The sequence below is a fragment of the Callithrix jacchus genome, chromosome 19, assembly GCF_049354715.1.
Source record: "Callithrix jacchus isolate 240 chromosome 19, calJac240_pri, whole genome shotgun sequence".
Classification (NCBI taxonomy): Eukaryota; Metazoa; Chordata; class Mammalia; order Primates; family Cebidae; genus Callithrix; species Callithrix jacchus.
In genome coordinates, this window is record NC_133520.1 from 32,318,354 (window position 1) to 32,336,279 (window position 17,926).

The 17,926-nt window shown below is 52.2% G+C and overlaps 1 protein-coding gene across 49 annotated transcripts in view; it reads left to right on the plus strand.

The window, feature by feature from the left end:
• The window catches only part of NFASC (neurofascin), a 206,451-nt gene that overhangs the window by 180,592 nt on the left and 7,933 nt on the right, over positions 1–17,926 (plus strand). For 28 of the 49 annotated variants that reach the window (XM_035280869.3, XM_078356980.1, XM_008985521.5 and 25 more), the window contains 5 exons: positions 1,022–1,258; positions 5,047–5,163; positions 6,458–6,610; positions 13,246–13,377; positions 16,124–16,193. In XM_035280869.3, the coding sequence (XP_035136760.1) occupies positions 1,022–1,258; positions 5,047–5,163; positions 6,458–6,610; positions 13,246–13,377; positions 16,124–16,193 (709 nt within the window). The remainder of the gene's footprint in view (positions 1–1,021; positions 1,259–5,046; positions 5,164–6,457; positions 6,611–13,245; positions 13,378–16,123; positions 16,194–17,926) is intronic. The other 21 variants (XM_008985532.5, XM_008985533.5, XM_078356998.1 and 18 more) reach the window with 3 other exon arrangements.

Genomic DNA, 17,926 nt, shown 5'->3' on the forward strand with positions numbered 1-17,926 from the left:
CCTATGAAAAAGTTGTCACGTGTATCAGCTTAGCCCTCCCAAGCTGACCAACATCCAAGTAGAGCTTTGGGCGGGAAATGGGTGTCATGAGAGGGTTAGCCCACATCTGAACCATTCTGTATGCAGAAAAGAACCCAGCGTGCGCCTCGCTCTGCCTGGGACTCCTCTGTCTACTGTGGGCTGGGAAGGTGGTGCTGCCAAGTGCAGGCCACACTGTCGTTCCATGTGTGCCCTCTTCCCATGTTCTCGTGTGAACAGAAAGCACTTGGGGTGCCTGGACTCAAACTTCCTAGAGAGAAAGGCAGTTGCAAGAAGTCACCTTGGATTGGGGTGGTTGCAGGAAGGGCCACCGTTGAGCAGAGAAGGGAAAGAGAGGGAGGAGAGGCAGGGGAATGACTGAGGAGAGCCAAGACCGGGGGAGGGTAAGGGCAGACAGGGCGCTGTGCAAGGGTCACCTGCACAGAGTGGAGATTGTTCCCTCTGTCATCGGGTTTGGGTGGCTGTTTGGGCTTGAGCAGGCATGACAAAGGGTGATTTGGGAGTGGATGGTTGGGAATGGCAGGCCACCCTATGCCTCTACTGGATGGGGCCCCGCCACCTGCCCACCTCTAGGCTGGGGCTCCAGGGCTGGACCCAACTGCTTGGGCCAGTGTCTGGGTGGCATCTGGCCAGTGTTTGGCCTGGGGCTTCATGCCATCCCTGGGGTCTGAGCCGATTCAGCGCGTGTCCCCTTCCCATCTCATCTTCACGCATCCTCAGTTGGGTGCATGCTGGGTGCTTCGAGCCATGCAGACCATGAGAAGAAAATGAAACACACACAGGGCTTCATTCTCTTCCTTTCCCATGGTTGTGTTTTCCATTGCTGCGACCCGTCTGACCCAGTCCATGATGCTTGGGGAGGCTCTTGATGACTAAAGCCCCATCTCCTCACTGGGCTGCCTGCCTTGCACGCGGGGGCCATATGTCCAGGCTGGGCACAGCCAAACCAACCAGACTCGGCTGTTTTGCATTTCCCTCTCAGCTCCTCCCACATTGCCCCCGACTACCGTGGGTGCGACGGGCGCTGTGAGCAGTACCGATGCTACTGCCATTGCTGCCACCACCGAAGCCACAACAGTCCCCATCGTCCCAACTGTCGCACCTACCACCATCGCCACCACCACCGTCGCCACAACTACTACAACCACTGCCGCCACCACCACCACCACCACGGAGAGTCCTCCCACCACCACCTCTGGGACTAAGATACACGAATCCGGTACTGCGTATTGCCCATGCTCCCCATCCCCTCCTGGCCCACCTCCCCACTGCTCTCCAGACGAACCCACAGGATCCCCCCGATAGGAGGTGGGGCCTGCGGTGGTGTTTACCCCACAGGATCCCCCCGATAGAAGGTGGGGCCTGCGGTGGTGTTTACCAGCACCTCCCTTTGTGTTTCCTTTGGAAACTCATCCATGACTAGATAGTCCAGTAGCCTGGAGGCCCAGATCTCCCCAGCCTGGTCCCGACACACACACTCCGTGGGTAGCCCCCCATCATTCAGTACCCCCCATTCTAGCCTCAGATCCCTGTTCCTTACCAGAGGACCAAGCTCCTTGGGCAGGGCCCCCAGGTTCCAGATGTCAGGACCACTTCTGGCTACATGTCAGGCAGTCAGCTCAGGGCCGAGCACTCCAGAAGGAAGACAGTGTGAGGAGGGAAAAGGACTGGACACTGTACAACCAGCCTGACGGGGTTTCCTGCCATGGCCATGTCTCAGCCTAGAGGCTGAGCAGCAGGGAGTGGCTGTGCCAAGCAGCTCTGTTCCCAGAACCCCTGCTCCTTCCTTGCCTCTCCTCCCGAGAAGAACACGTACAGACTTTTCTTTGGCAAAGTCAGAGCTTCCAGGAAACTGTATTGCCAAGGAGTTCCTTAATGCCCATTCACGTTTCTCATGGCCTCAAATGCAGGCATGGAGGGAAAATTACAGGTATTCTCAGGGCCCCTGGTAAGCATCAATCCCAGGGCCAGTACGCTGAGCCAGGAGACTGCACCGTTCCTGTATCATGCAGCCAGGCCAGGAAGCTCTGTTCTTCCAGTTCGGGGAGACCGCCGCCCCCCCCCCCGGGAATTCAGCGATACTTCCAGGCACTGAGATCAGTCTTATTACCAACAAGGGGAGGGTCTATAACTTCCTGAGCCCACAGGCCAGCTATCAGAGCAGCCTGAGGCAGCTGGCAGAGCTGGCAGGAAGCACTCAGAACTCTTCTGCAGCAGCCATAGAATTGTAGGCCCCACTGGGCACCACCTTTGTCTCCTGGGCAAGTCCCTTCCCCTTCCATGGCCTCCTTTCTCCCACCCTACTCCACTTTTCCCGGCCTCCCGAATGAGGATGGAGGCTTAATGGACATGAGAAGATTTTGTTTTTAACTCAATGACGTGGAGTTAAGTGAGCAGTCAGGGGAGATGAGATGCGCAACTGCCGTGGGCTCCTGAGACCCTGAAAGTGCTGGTGTGCTTCACGGGTGCCCTCTAGAACTTAACAGACACTTTAGGGAAAAGTCGGCTGAGGAGGACCTGCCAGGGTATTAGAAGCTGCCACCAGCAGGTTGGTGGTTGATGTTCTTTGGGGCCATGGTGAGGCATCTTTTTCATTAAAGTGGAGCTTTGTGTCCTACAAGGGCTATGAGTACAGAGAAAAGATGAACCAAAAATGAGGAAGGAAGTGGAGCTTGCTCCCCAGCAAAGAGTTCCTTGCCTTCTGAAAGATCAGCCTCATGGCCACGTAGGCCCAGCCCCCCTTCAGACTCTCACTCCCCAAGTTCTGTGTCTGAGACACTGCAGAGCACCTGGCCATGGCCTTGGTCTTATCTAGACCTTGGGAACACCCCTCAAACATCCTCACCCCCCAAATTGCAGCAGAATGGCTGTCTAGGACTTTAACAATGAATGTTCACCTTTATCGTGCCTTACACCTTGGGAAAGCATGTTTCATAAGTTCACTCTTCTTAGGGTGAAATAGGCCTTTTTACTTGTCCTTAGCTTGTCTTTTTGAGATTTCAAGGGAGATTCCCTAATTCTTACATTCTAGGAGTGAGCGAGACAATCCATGCTCCCCTTCCTGACCCTTTTCATGTTTCTGAGGTGTTGCTATCTCACGTTCTTGGTCTGTCTCTTTGAACTTTCGAGTGCTTTTGGGTCATCATCCTGATCTCTCTGTGGCAATGCCTTCCTCCAACTGCCACCTCTAAATCATCGTGGCTTCCCATTGCCTTTTCTAAAAGAATCCCAATCTTCAGCACCCTTAAGACAGCCAGATTTGAGTCAATTTTGTATTGGTGGCCAAACTGTTTAAACACAAATTCTCTAGCTATTTACAGGGCTCAGAGCTGAGGAGGAAGGAACTCAAGTCTCCAAATCATGACTAATCACAATTCATTCTCACTAGCAAGAGCCATGAAATTGTAAGGAGCTGGGATTTGGGATGGCTTAAAGCAACCAGGACAATTGAAGCATCTGGCAGACAGGCAAAGAAGCCTACCTTCTGCCCTCCCCACATTGCCATCAATGGAATCACTTCCTTGGCTCCTCACTTAATACAAATCATATTCACCTGGGGCAACCAACGCCTGACAAGGTTGTAGTGCAGAAGGCACCCCTTTGAAGTGAAAACCAGGAGATCTTTTATCACTTCTCCAGCCCTGCAGGCTCAGTCACATGTCAAATAGATAATGAATAAATGCATCACCAATGTACTCTATTCATTTATTTTTGACAACTGAGTTGGTGACAGTGCCCCCTTGCATGCTAATAAAATATACAGAAACCACACTTGTAAAGTCTTTGAAATACAAGGCTTCATGCTAGTACTCCACTATTAAATCTTTGCTGGAAAATGGGGTAAGCAGACTGCTGGGACTCTTGAAAAATGATTACGTTTGAAGATTAGTGCCATTCTCCTGTATACAGGCTATGGTCTCAGACAGCACCATGGCTTTGATAAAGTGGCTCCCAGCTCATAAGAGCTTGATAATTAATGTCCCCTGTGTTGCCTAGAGATCAGGCGTCAAAATCTTGGTGGTGCTGAGAAGCTGACAGAACAAGATTCTTCTGATATCTGGATCACTGAGGGCTGGTTGTCAAGGAGTTATCTTCTCTTGGTCCCACCCAGTCCAAGAGTGGGAGAGGAAGAGTTCATACTGTCTTTACTTTGGGCCCCTGAGATTCGAGGCTTTAGACAATCTGAGGCTGTCAGACACATCAGCCAGGCTCTCTCTGACCAAGATCAGCCCAAGACCAGCCTCACCTGGCTGGATCACCATTCTACTCCAGCTTCAAAAGCCCATCCTTCCTGCAAATCTCATCAAGACTCTTGGTTTTTAAAGATAACCCTCTCCTTCCTACAGCACTTCCATGCTTGAAGGGGAAGGGGCTGGCGCCCACCTCCTCCTGGCCACATGGCCTTTTTTCCTAGGGCCTTTCCTTACACTGCTTACATGACAAGGGATCTGAAAAGGGAATAAGTCCAGATTAGAGCCTCAAATGGCACAGATCAAAACCTGCTCTTTCAACAAAAATCAGCCGGGCATGGTGGCGGGTGCCTGTAACCTCAGCTACTCAGGAGGCTGAGGCAAGAGAATCTCTTGAACCTGGGAGGTGGAGGTTGCAGTGAGCTGAGATCACGCCTCTGCACTCCAGCTTGGGCAACAGAACAAGAGGTGTCTCAAAAAAAAAAAAAAAAACACTCTTTCATTCCTAACCCTACCTATGTGGACACATAGTCAGTTTCCAGCTCTGCCTCAGAAGTCCTCCCAACTGCACCTGCTTGTCCCTGGACAGCAACCTCTGGCCTGGCCACCAAGGCTGCAGCTTGGAGCTCTATCAGACCCTGTGCACAGCCATTTCTGACTCCCCTTTCCTAGATGATTGTGTGTACGTGTGTGCGTGCACGAGCGTGGGCATGTGCGTGCATGCACACGCTTGTGTGCATGTGTGTATGTGTGTGTCTCCATGTCTCTGGTGCCAGTCCCCCCTCATCACTAACTCCTCTTCTAACCCGTCCACCAGCCCCCGATGAGCAGTCCATATGGAACGTCACGGTGCTCCCCAACAGTAAATGGGCCAACATCACCTGGAAGCACAATTTCGGGCCCGGAACTGACTTTGTGGTTGAGTACATCGACAGTAAGCATTGCTGTGCGGGGTGGTGGTGGCAGCAGCGGCGTCGGCAGCAGCGGCGGGTAGTGGTAGATGCCATTAAAGAGATCCTGTAAACTCCCCCAGGCTCAGAGAGGCCTTTTAGCCTGGCTTAATTGTGGCTTAATGAAATCGATATGCACTCAGGAGGCAGTGACGTGGGAGGAGCAGGCTCAAGGAGAAGGAAAGGGGCTACTCAAGCCATTAGTGGAGGTCTAGGGTTGCATATCTGTGGAGGACCTGTGTAAAGGGCCCTTCATTCATTTCCTGCCCAGGATGAGAGTTCTGAATAGCCCCCAGATGAGCCAAATCTCTCCTCTGCATTGATCTCCTTAACTCAGGCTCCACTAGACTGGCTGGGCCATTTCACAGACTTGGGCTACAACCCTGCTTTGCTCCCAGAGCAATACCAGCAGGCTCCAGTCAGAGCCACAGACCAGAGCCATTTGTCCCAGCTGGTGGCTTGAGCTGAGCTGCTCACCCTTTACTGGAGCTTGGAACCCAGGGTACAGATTCACTGGACTGCAGAGTGTCGCCTCTGAGTGAAGGTCCCCATTCCTATCTGGCAAACCCACCATCCTGGCCTCTTTAGTATGTGCTCTAAGCAATTAAGGCAACTAACGCAGTCAGCAAATCCACCTGGGACAGCCTACCCAAAGACCGCTCAGGAGAGAGCAAAGCTGACTTAGTCCTCCCTGGTTGGAGGAGGAGTTCTTCCATCCTGGACTACACAGTTTGGTCCATCCTTTCTCAGCCTCCCACCACCCCCATTCACCCTTCAGCCTACATGCAAAGGCACGCACTTTTCCTGATGTGGGATTTCACCACATGGTGAGAAATGAGAGGTGAAACTAAGAATGAGAGCCGAGAGGCAGAGTCCTCGCTCATCTCCCGTTTCTCTGAGGGATGCTAACTGGCTCTCTGGCCCTCACCAGCCAGATCCATGTGAAAAGTTCATCTCTTCCAGGGCAACAGAGCGTCCGCTGACAAGCTGAGAGTTTAAGGAAGTAGGTCATGATATGTCTAGTGTGAAGAATGGTGAGGAAAGAGAACTTCAGAAGGAAGGGTGTCCCCAGCTGAAGGGCCATTTAAAAGTCAGTATTGCATGGACAGGCATGGGGATGCTGCCTGGAATCCTCCCAGTCTGTACGGCAGACTGGACCTGCTGTTCCCTGGTCCCTTCCCCTACACTTTCTCCCTTTGACAGGTGACCAGGACCTAAGCACTGGCTCTCCAGCTCCTGGTGCCTGGCTCTAGGCTGACTGAGGTTTCTGTTCCCCAGGCAACCATACGAAAAAAACTGTCCCCGTTAAGGCCCAGACTCAGCCTATACAGCTGACAGACCTCTATCCCGGGATGACATACACGTTGCGGGTTTATTCCCGGGACAACGAGGGCATCAGCAGTACCGTCATCACCTTTATGACCAGTACAGGTGAGAGGGGACCTGGCCTGGCCATCCCCTGCGAGCATGGGACATTTCATTCTCATCCTCAGCTTCCTGCTTGCCTCTCTCCTTGGAAAGAAGACTGGTCCCCACCCCATTCCCCACCTTGCATGGCGTGTCTCAGCTCTTATTATGCATCAGCTGAAGGCTCCCAAGAAGCCAAGGGGAGCCCCATGTGCATGCGTAAAGGAGAGGAAACAGTTCAGTTTCTGGCCCTGTGGGGGTCTGAAGGAAACAAAGGATTGTTTAATGACAACAGAGAACACTTGGCCCCCTGCTCTGCCTGGTGTGTGTGCACACTTGGTCACTGTCCGTGGGTCTGGGGGCTGCAAGAGAGCAGTACAGCCTGACCTGTGTGCAGGATCCCTTCATGCAGGATCGGGGGATAGGGCCGTCGCAGGGCATTGATCTAGAAATCGCCCTGGGAGATCAGTGCCTGTGTTACTCCCTTGCCATCATCATGTGTTGTTCAAAATTTCAGAGTGACACGACTTGTTTGGGGCTTTGTTTTTGTCCCGTTTGCCTCATCCTAAAAGGAGGTGACTTTTTGTCATGCAAGGAGAGGGGAAGAAGCTCTCCAGGACTGAACAGTTCTGGCTCTATAGTGGCTTCAGCTGTGGATGAAGAAACGTCTTCCTTGTGCCAAATGAACAGGCCAGCTGGGACTCAGCAAAGCGTACCAGGTTCAGCAATCTCTGCTGGTAGGGGTGGCTGGCAGTCCGGTTACTTACAAGGCACTCGCTGGTCTGAGTGTGTGTAGCTTTAAACTCAGCCGAGTAGGCTGCCAAGTGGCCTGTATGCTAAGCCCCGGGGCTAATGGTAAGGGTGGAGAAAGAGATTAAGATGGAAAGGGATCAGTACCTTGCCCCCAAGGGATATCCTAATCAGATGCAGGTCATTAAATGCACAGGATAGGGGAGGGGAGAAAACACACAGTGATTTATATGAACTTCTGAATGTCGACTTAAATATTCATTACTCCTCCTGCACCTGGCCCTGCGAGGCTGATCCTGGTAGCTTGCACCTTGGGAGTCCCTGCCCATCTGTGTCAACGTCTCACCCTACCCCTTCTCGCCTAGTCCGTCCTGGTCCAGCATCTTGTCTTCATCCCTGTGTCTCCCCCTGTCCTGTGCATTTGCATGCCATCAATTCTCAGAGTGTCCGAGAGTCGGGCTTGCTGATTGAGGCTAGCCAGGCCAACTCAGGCAGGATGTCTGAGTGAGTGGCTAGGCTGTCCTGTCACAAGGGGAGCCAGGCCAGGCAGCTGGACAGTGGACCGAGCAGAGCAGATGGCTGGACTCTGTCTAGCCCAGACGAGGTCCCAAGCTGTTGCTCACTGGTATGTGCATTTGATTTTGCTTCATTACATACTTGAGTCCAGCACAGCAGCAAAAAGCAAAGATGATATTTGAGAATAGAGTTCCATCCTAGGGAAGACTGCCAAAACCAGGGCAGCGTGCTTTCAGAGTTTGACTTCTCCAGGTGCTAAGCCCTAGGGCTGTGGGTGAGGGCCCAGGCTAGAGAGCCAGAGAAAATGGACCAGTCCCTGCCCTCAAGGGGTGTCCTAATCTGATTTGGGGTATTACGCACATGATAGAGAAACAATTGATACTGTGTATGCTTCTGAACCTAAAGACTCATTTCTCTTTTCCTGCTTGATGGAAAGGCTCATCCTGATAACTTTCTTTCCAGTGATGAAGGACTCAGCCCTGATGAATCTTCCCAGATCCCTCCCAGCGAGAGCTGGAGTGGGCAGGTTGACCAGCCCAGCTCTGAGTACATATTGTCCAATTCTCTCACAGGCTGGCTGGAAATTACTGTCTGCAAACCACATAGGGAAAGAAAATATTTTCACTTTCTGAAGTCTGTGAGCATGTGTCCATATCCTTCAAAAATACACATTCTCTTTCCTGTGGGTGGACTCCAGAGCCAAATCCATGCAACCCTCAGAGTTCTTGTTTCATCAAAGCAAGAACTCATGAGCATCTCTGGACCCTGACCACTGGTCATTTAGACAACCACAGGCTGTCGCTTTAGTCTGCAGACTTGAACGCGCTATAGCAGTTCAGGAAGGAAATGGAAGGAAACCACTGGGAAGGCTGACAGATTCTCTCATCCTCACCAGAAAAATCCCAATGGAAGTTAATCACATCCTTGAAGTGTTTGAAGCCAAAGAGACCTGAGGGGCTATAAACACATAACCCTGGACTCCAAGAGGCCTGCCAGCCCTTCCGTGCTGGGGGCAGGATGGGGTAAGGCAGGAGGATGCTGGATGCTGAGAGGGGGCCAGCAGTCAGATAGCAGCCTGCCTCAGACCTCAGGAGAGCAGGGAACAGGGCCTCAGGGGACCTGAATGCAGTCAGCATTTCTGCGTTTGGGAGAAGCATCTCCTCGGTAGACCTAGGATGGGGCAAGGTGCGGAGAGGTGTCAAATGGTGCTTAAGTAAGAACAGCCAAGCCAAACTGTATGTGGGGAAAATCCATCCCTATTATATTTGTTAAGTTATCCTGATTTCTAGAACATAATTTTTGTGCAGACTTTGAGTGACTGGCCTTTCTTCCCTGGCCAAACCCAATTCCTACCAATTAGAATTAGGAGTCATGAGAGCTGTCTGCTTTGCAGGTGTATTGCCTGTTTCTGAGTGGGTGAGGTATGGAAAGCACACAGGACATGACTTCTAGTCCAGTGTAAGAGGCATGTAGGCCAAGAGGATGCCGTGCCGGCTCCTGTCAGTTATAGCTGAGGGTGGCGAGTGCAAATCCACCCTGGTCTTTGCACATTGATCTTACTGGATCCATTAGAAATCTTGAAACAAGTTTAATAGTCCTGTTGAGTGTGGCGTTGACAGTCAAATATAATTGCTCTGGGGCCTTGCTAAAATGCCTTCCTCTCAGAGGCCAATTCTTGGGGTCCCCTTATAAATGTGATCATTATGTCCTAAATTTCTCTTGATCCTTGAAAAGCTAAATCGCTTTGATGGAATGTGATTGAGCCCCGCTTACCCCAGATCCCAATTGGTTTTGAACAGGCTTCTGTGTCCAGACTTCACAGGAAATTCTTTGACCTTTTCAGTAAGGACAGAAGGTAACATTTGAACTTCACCTGGTACGTCAGGAATGAAAAGCCACATTTGCTTCCTAATGGCCCATGTGGTCCCTTTCCCCTGGAATGATGGCTTTCTTCCCCAAGAGGAAGGAAGTCTTGTGGAAGCAGCCGTCAGGGCGCATCTGAACAAGCACCAGGAAGATGGGGTGCATCTCGGTCATTGACTAGGTGGTGGCAGACATACAATCCAGCCTCCTTGCAAGAGGTGGATACAACTCTCCAAACACATGTTGAAGTAACTCCTTCACCCTGGTGCCCAGGTGCAGCACATTGGCAAGGCAGTATCCATATGACCCTAGCTGACATCAGGGGGTCAGCTAGGGAAAACCTAAATCGGTATGCCAGGTTAACTGTATTATAGGAAGATTAAGTTGACCCTTTAATCAATAAGTAGTTGCTGACTACTTGTTCTGTGACCAGCATTGTGCCAAGTACTAGGAGGCTAAAAAATATCCCCTGTTCTCAAGACTTTAATAGTTTAATTGGAAACCCAGGATGGGGCCCAGGAAATGGAACTATTACATGTTCCACTGCATGGAGCGGCTAGGGGTGAAATGGGAGTTCAGAGACGGTGTGAGTTAGAGCAAGAGGAGAGTCAGGGAGGAGGGGTAGAGTGTGCAAAGGCGGCGGTGAGCTAGGAGGGCAACAGCCTGGGCTTTCTTGGGCAGGAAGGGCAGGATGCTCGGAAAGGAGACTGGAGCACCCGCAAGGCGAGGCTCGGGAGCTCAGCCCACACAATGGAGAGTAAGGAAAGGTGGCACCATTGGAAGCCTCCTAGGAAGGTGGTAACAGATGTCTCATTGTATCCACAGGAACTGGCAGGCACAGGTGAGGGGACCCCTGGGATAGAACAGAGCAGTGGGAGGAACAGGGGAGGCGTTTTGGAAGAAGTGACAGCTCTTAGAGATGGGAACAGTGATGAGGCCTCTGGCCGTGGCAGGAGAGTTGGGAGAGCTGGGAGAGCCAAGACGGGGTAGGAAGACACAGGCTGAATTTTAAGCATGGGCATCCAAGGAGAGCTGGAGGAGAAGGCTCTGGTCTTACGGTTGTGGAGGTGGGTGGGGGAATAATGGAGATGAATAAAGGGTCATTGGTGATTACCAGAGTCAAGGAGGTAGAGGTCGGCTTGGGAGAGGCCCACTAAGTGGAGCAGCTGAAGCACTAAGAATAGAGGGGCTTGAAGTCAGCTTGCCAGGTACAGTGGAGTTGGTGGGAACCGAAGAGGGCTAAGAATATAGTGTACCAATAAGAGGGCAGCATGTGAGCTGGAGCTGGAAAGTCTGGCAAGTTCCTCAAGGGTTTTGTTTTAAGACACAGAAACAGTTAGGACTTTGAGAGCAGCCTATACAACACAGCAAGACCTTGTCTCTACAAAAAATCAAAAGAATTAGCTTGGTGTGATGGCATGCACTTGTAGTCCCAGCCACTTGGGAGGCTGAGATAGGAGGATCACTTAAGTCCAGAAGATTGAGGTTGCAATGAGCTATGATAACACCATTGCACTCCAGCCTGGGCAACAGAGACCCTGTCTCAGAAAGAGAGGAGGGAAGGAGAGGGCAGGGAGGGGAGGGGAAGGGGGGAAGAGAATAAAGAAAAGAAGGAGGGAGGGAGGGAGGGAGGGAAGATTAAATAGATAATGACAGATCTCTATATATTAAATGGTTAAAAATGCTGTGAAATAGAGACAGCAGCCAGGTGGGGGTTGGGGAGATGGGCTTTGTTTAAGCTGGGAAGGTTCGAAGACCTCTCTGAGGAGGTGCCAGTTGCCAAGGCAGCCATGAGAAGAAGGAGCAGCAGAAGCAAAGGTGCTGCAGTAGGAATGAGGGTGGCCAGCGTGGCTGGAGCATAGAGCGTGAGGACACAGTGGCGGGAGGTAGGACTAGAGAGACAGCCAGGGCCTGCTCTGATGGAGCTGACAGGTCAGGATAAGGAATGAAGAGTTTTCTTAAAGAACAATAAGAAGCTTCGGAGGGTGAAAGCAAGGAAGTGATTTAATCCTGCATTGGGGGCTGGAACGATCACTATGACACTGTGGCGGGGGGCCTGCTGGGAGCAGGAGTGGAAGCAGCCTGCATAGGTCATGGTACTCCCAAGCGTGTTCTCACAGGGCTCAGCTGCTTTTCAGCCCAGGGCTGCCCTGGGCAGCCAGAGTGCAGAGGGTACTTGTTCATCAGTCCTCACCCCGTATGGAGAACTTTCTTGGTGCAGTGCCCTTGGCTGGGCACTGGGAAGACTGCAAAAACAGTTTCTGCCCCCAAGAGGAGCAAAGGGTGGGCTCGCCCCCATATAACAGCCTCACTAATGGCCTGTGATGAAGACCTGGGGGCGCACGTGCTGTGGCCCTCATGCTGTTCCCTGCGTTCCTGCTGTTCCCTGTGCTCCTGCTGTTCCCTGTGCTCCTTCTGTCATGTGCCTCTCCCCAGGTGTCTCCAGGCTGGCTGGCTCCGGGGCTACTTTGTGTGTGTTCAGTTCCTTTGATCCTTCCCTTCTGTCACAGAGTCTGGAGTTCTGCATTTCAGGAGGGGTCGCTTTTGTTCAACTCCAGCCAGTAGAAAGAATAAGGGCGAGTTGATACTGACCACACCCACCTCCCAAACTCAAACCCAGCCATTCGGTCATCGAGAACACCCTCAGATGACTCCTGAGCACCTGTTCTTCAGGCCCTCCTGCAGGCCTTGCAAATCACAAAGGGATCTGCCCACTTTGAAACAGGTCTCCACATGCGCTGGCCACGGACAGAGGGATTCACTGTCACTGGCTGGAGGGGTCACATCAGCTTGTCACAGACCACCAGGGGTCACCCTGTGTGGAGGAGTCTGGAAGTGGCATGGACTGGAGCAGAAGGCCCAGCCCGAGCCCCTGCCCCACATCGCTGCTGACCTGGCCAGGGGTACCCACACCAGGATTGCCTTTGCTTTCAGGAAGCGCATGATCTACTAGAGAGGTGTGAAAAGACAGGGCATCCTGGGCCTCCACTTGGTCCAGTTCCCACCCTCAGGAAGCCTGGATGGCTTCGGAGCCATGCTCTGGGCAGGGATGCTGCTCTGGGTCTGCACAGCCTGCGACGCTGTTCTCAGCAAGTTTTTTGCAGTCTTGATGGGTAGCATCCGGCCCCCATTTCTCACCTTGGGCTCATCCATGGGGAATCATACTTCCCTGGCCAATCTGTGGCTGTCCCTCCGTCCCCACTAGGCTGTGACCAGCCATCTGGTTTGCAAGAATGCCATGCTTTGTCCCTAGGACACTTCCCCCTTCCTAAACCTATTCAGCCTTCTGCTTCTTATTCGCTCCTTGTACCCCTTTTCTTTGCCTCTTTTCTGATCTTTTGACCTTGGCTCTTTAATTATTTTCTTTTTGTCCTTTAGCGGGGTAGTTTGGGCCAGAGGGCTGCTAGGTGGTAGCGTTAGGCTCCAGGAGAAACATCCACATGAAATAGCTGAAGTTCTTCCCTCCATCTCCCTCCTCACCATTTCCCCATGAAATCATTCACGGGTTTGCTTTCGGCCCTCCCCGCCAGCTTACACCAACAACCAAGCGGACATCGCCACCCAGGGCTGGTTCATTGGGCTCATGTGTGCCATCGCCCTCCTGGTGCTGATCCTGCTCATCGTCTGTTTCATCAAGAGGAGTCGTGGCGGCAAGTACCCAGGTGAGATATGTGAGAGGCCTGGGCTTGCAGGGCAGGGCACGTTGCTTTCCTGTGAGTCTCCAGGTCTCCAGCCAGATCCGGAGACTGTGTTCTCTCAGTGAAGCCAGCCCTTGCCAAGCTTGGAAACACAGTCCTCTTGCCTGTGCTGTGCGTCTTCGAGCTGCCAGCAAGCACTTGAGTTAATTAAGTTCACCTGAGGTGGGCGGATGGCATAGTCCAGGCAGCCTCAGAGAGGGGATGGAAGGATCCCTAGCTCCTATTAAGAATGACCGTTCCTCCCCTTGATTCACCACCCATCTGCTCTGTAAATTGGCTTTTTTTCAGCCTGAATCTCATTAGGATCCTGTGTCCTGGGGAAGGAGAAAGGAAGAGAGGCATTTTCTCTAACCATGTCCCAGAGAATGGGGAGAGGAGGGGTCTGGGGAGAAGCAGCACCCCCATGAGAGAGTTCCAGAGGTGGGCACTCAGCAGGACGACAGTGTAACCACCGATACCACTAGCAAGGGTCAGAAGCTCCAACGCGAGGAGCAGGGAGAGGCTGAGGGTGGATGGCACTGGTAGGGACCCACATGGCCTTAAAGGGCTTTGGGCTTCCCTATAGTCCCAAGGAGGCCTCAGTATCCCTGGCTGGAAACAGTGACTTACACCTGTAATCCCAGCACTTTGGGAGGCCAAGACAAGATCACTTAAGGTCAGGAGTTCAAGACCAGCCTGGCCAACATGTTGAAACCTCATCTCTACCAAAAATATAAAAAATTAGCTGGGCATGGTGGCAGGCACCTGTAATCCCAGCTGCTTGGGATGCTGAGGTAGGAGAATTGCTTGAACTGGGAGACAGAGGTTGCAGTGAGTCAAGATTGCACTATTGCACTCCAGCCTGAGTGACAGAGTGAGACTCTTTCTCAAAAAAAAAAAAAAAGATCCTCTAGCCCAGACAGACCAAGGTCAAGGACAAGGACCTCTTGCATTCTTGTTTCTGAAAATATTGATTGTTTTCACACAGGGGCAAGAGAGCCATCTGTCTGTGATGGGGTGGGTAGGGTGACAGGAGACAGGATAATGGATGACCCTGAAAGCAAAAATCTGGCTGGACTGCAGGATGAAATCTCTCCCTCCCCAGAAAGCCCCATCACCAAACACACATGCTCCCCAAATGCTTCCTTCTCCCCATCTCTTAGAACAGGTCCTCCCCCAGGGTCCCCCTAAAACTCAACACAAAGGAAACAGAAGGGAGAGGAGACTCGATTCTTTTTTCTTCCCCAAGCTCACGTACCCACAGACTAGGACTCTGAACAGCTGTGCCTTGACTTGAGTGAGGGAGGGCAGGAAATGATTGTTCCTTACTGGTGAGCGATGTTTTCTTCCACTCTTTTCTGCTGTGTTGGACTTGTCTGGTTCTGTAAGAGACAATGCCCGAGTTAGAGAAAAGGCTGACTCCTCCGTCTGATAGCAAGACTTGGATGGACTGAGTTCACGCCTGTTCCAGGTGGAAGTAGAATACTGGAAGAACGCAGCAGATCAGCTCTGAGCCGTCCTTTGCCCTTTCAGAAAGTGTCTCATTCCAAAAACTGCTTCAAAACTAACCTCTTGCCCTCCAGCTACAGGGTAAGCTCCTGGTCCCTTTAAGATTAGTGAACCAGCAGCCACAAGCCCCAGGCGCCAGCCTTCCCTCCATTCTTCATTCAGTCACTAATTAGTTATGTTACGTGTTCTTCGCCTCTCAAGGGTTCAGTTTCCCATACCGGACACGGGGATGGTTATCCATCTTGTATCTCAAAAAGGATACATAGGCCAGGAGCGGTGGCTCACGCCTGTAGTCCTAGCACTTCGGGAGGCCAAAGCAGGCAGATTACTTGAGGTCAGGAGTTCAAGACTAGCCTGGCCAACATGATAAAAGCTGGTCTCTACTAAAAAGACAAAAATTACCTGGGCATGGTGGCGGGCACCTGTAATCCCAGCTATTTGGGAGTCTGAGGCATGACAATCCCTTGAACCCGGGAGGCAGAAGTTGCAGTGAGCTGAGATTGCACCACAGCAAAAAAAAAAAAAAAAAAAAAAGATACATAAAGAAGCTTTCATGTAAGTGCCCGCTGTGCCTCCGCCTCTGTGCTGTGCACTAGGGATACCGGAGGAAAAATGATCTCTCCTCAAGGACACTGCAGATGACATAGAAAGAATGAGCACAGCACAAGACAGGGCCTTGGCTGAATGCTCACACATCACAGAGGAAGTGGAGGAAAGGGGGCACGCTGACAAGGGGGAATCACAGTGAAGAGACACTTTCCAGTCCATAGGTGTGTACAGCACACAGATCCCCAGCCTGGAGGAAAGAACCAGCTTTCTGTAATGGGCATGAGAAACCTGCACGAACAGTTACACCACAGAGCAGAACAGGAAAGGTGCAAAAAGTGGGGTGCTTGTCTTTGGCAAAGGAAGAGATCACATCTGTGTGGTCTTTTGGGGAGACTTCATGGAGGTTTGGTTGGGGGAGCTTGGTGGGAGGAGATTTCCGTTGTCAACAGAGATGTAAATGACCCCTGGGGCTGAGAAGGAGGTGGCAGAATCAACTTGGCAACTGATTGAGTACAGGAAACAAAAACAAGGGAGGTGTCTATGGCACCTTGTTAAAAAAGAATGCCAGGGAGCCCAGGGCGGTGCCTTCCGGCCCTGCATTCATGGAGCCCTGGAGAGCAAGAGCATGTACTTAATCGTTGTGTCTGTGTCTTTGCTTCTCTTGTTGACCAAGTACGAGAAAAGAAGGATGTTCCCCTTGGCCCTGAAGATCCCAAGGAAGAGGATGGCTCGTTTGACTATAGGTGCGTGATCTCCCTCCTCCTCTCTCGGGCAGGCTGTCCTCACTGTCCCTGAGGCACCACCCTCACCTATGAGCAGCTCTGCTTGGCTGAGAGGCCATGAGTAGTCGTCCTCACCCATTGGGCTGTCACTCTGCCTCTCTGGCAGCACCGTGGTGGAGAGCACGTGCTGCTGAGTTTACTTAGAGAGGCTTCTCATCCTGGGAGTGCCAGATGAGGCTGCTCCCCAGGAGACACTGCCTGACACATGCATGCATTCGTTTGATGAACAGCATTTCATTCAGTCAACCGCACAGCTCAAATGCATCAAGCTCCCTGTTTATGTCTTTCCACCTTTTCACTCTCACCACGAGCCCCAGGACCCTCTTGCTATGAGATAAGCTCAGCTCTCAGGCTGATTCTCTGCTCACACTCCACCCCTAACCCTGAAGATAATGACCCTGGGAGGCTGTGCTGTCTTAAAGCCTCAATGAATGAAGGTGGGGTGATTCCAGGTCATTTCTCCATGAACTTGGCGATATCTTTGGGCTCTAGATCGGAATGGGCCTGGGAAAGGCATCTGGTCCATTGTCCTATGCCCCTAATAAGAGGACCGAGGCCCAGATCAGGAAGCGAGTTGTCTAAGACTCTTCCACTCTCACCACCCAGTGAGTTAGTGCCAGAGCTGGGAAAGCCCGGGGCCGCACTGTTCTATACCCGTGCTCCCTGTCCTTCCTGGATGTGTCTTGGTATCTAGGCTTAACAATGCTGTTGTCTGTCCATGGTGATGGTGAGTATGTTCTGAGCTGAGGGCAGATGCAGGGTGGGCTGTGGAGTGTCGTTCCCAGACCAAGTGTTATGGGAGAGAATGTCTGATGAGAGCCCTCCCTCCACACGTCACCCAGTTATTGCCGGGGCCCAGGTCCCCTTGTCCTCTGCTGCAGTCTCCTTTTCCTGTCCTGGGCCTCTGCCACTCTGCCCATCAGCCTGGCAGGCATAATCAGATCAATGAGTGGCAGAGCCACTGCCCACACAGGAGCTTGTCGGGCAGCTCATGGGCCATGACCGTCCATCCAGTCCCGACATCCCCACGAGCCTCCCAAAAGGGCAGGCACAAGAGGCCCCTTCCCAACTTCCCTGGCTTTATATTCCAAAAGCCACAGGACTTATTCTCCCCCCTGACTCTCAGTGCAGCCAGAGAGGAGGGGCATGGACCTCCCCCAGTACCAGGCTGGGCAGCCTGCCCTACAAGGAGCTGCTTCCTCGTGCACCTCTCCTGCCCCAGACACCAAAGCTGTTGAGCAAAAACCCCTGCCTCCTCCTCACAGCTACTGACGCTGGGTCTACATGCACAGGAGCGTGCCTAGGGCTGCACCGCTACACGTACACAGTCTTCTGCTTGGGCTCTAGGTCTGCAGCGTTCATCCTAGAGCCCTCCCTTGGATGAGTCTAAGAACCCTAACCTGGGAAAAGACTCAAATTCATACAATAAAGGAAGAACTAAGTTTCTAGTGGGGATAGGCCTGGGGGCGAGGAGTGTGGTTCCTCTCACTCCAGTCCATGGCTGAGTGGCTGACCACTTTTCCCATGGGGTCACCTCTGCTTTTCTCCCCTATGTCCATCCGCCTGGACCTTGAATGTATCTCAGAAGCTAGGCCAACAGGTGGCCAGACCAGGACCACCCCTAATCACTCTGGTTTTTTTCAAGCTTCCCCTAGGAGAGGTCTGTTATTTTCAGACCTAGATCCCCTGTCCCC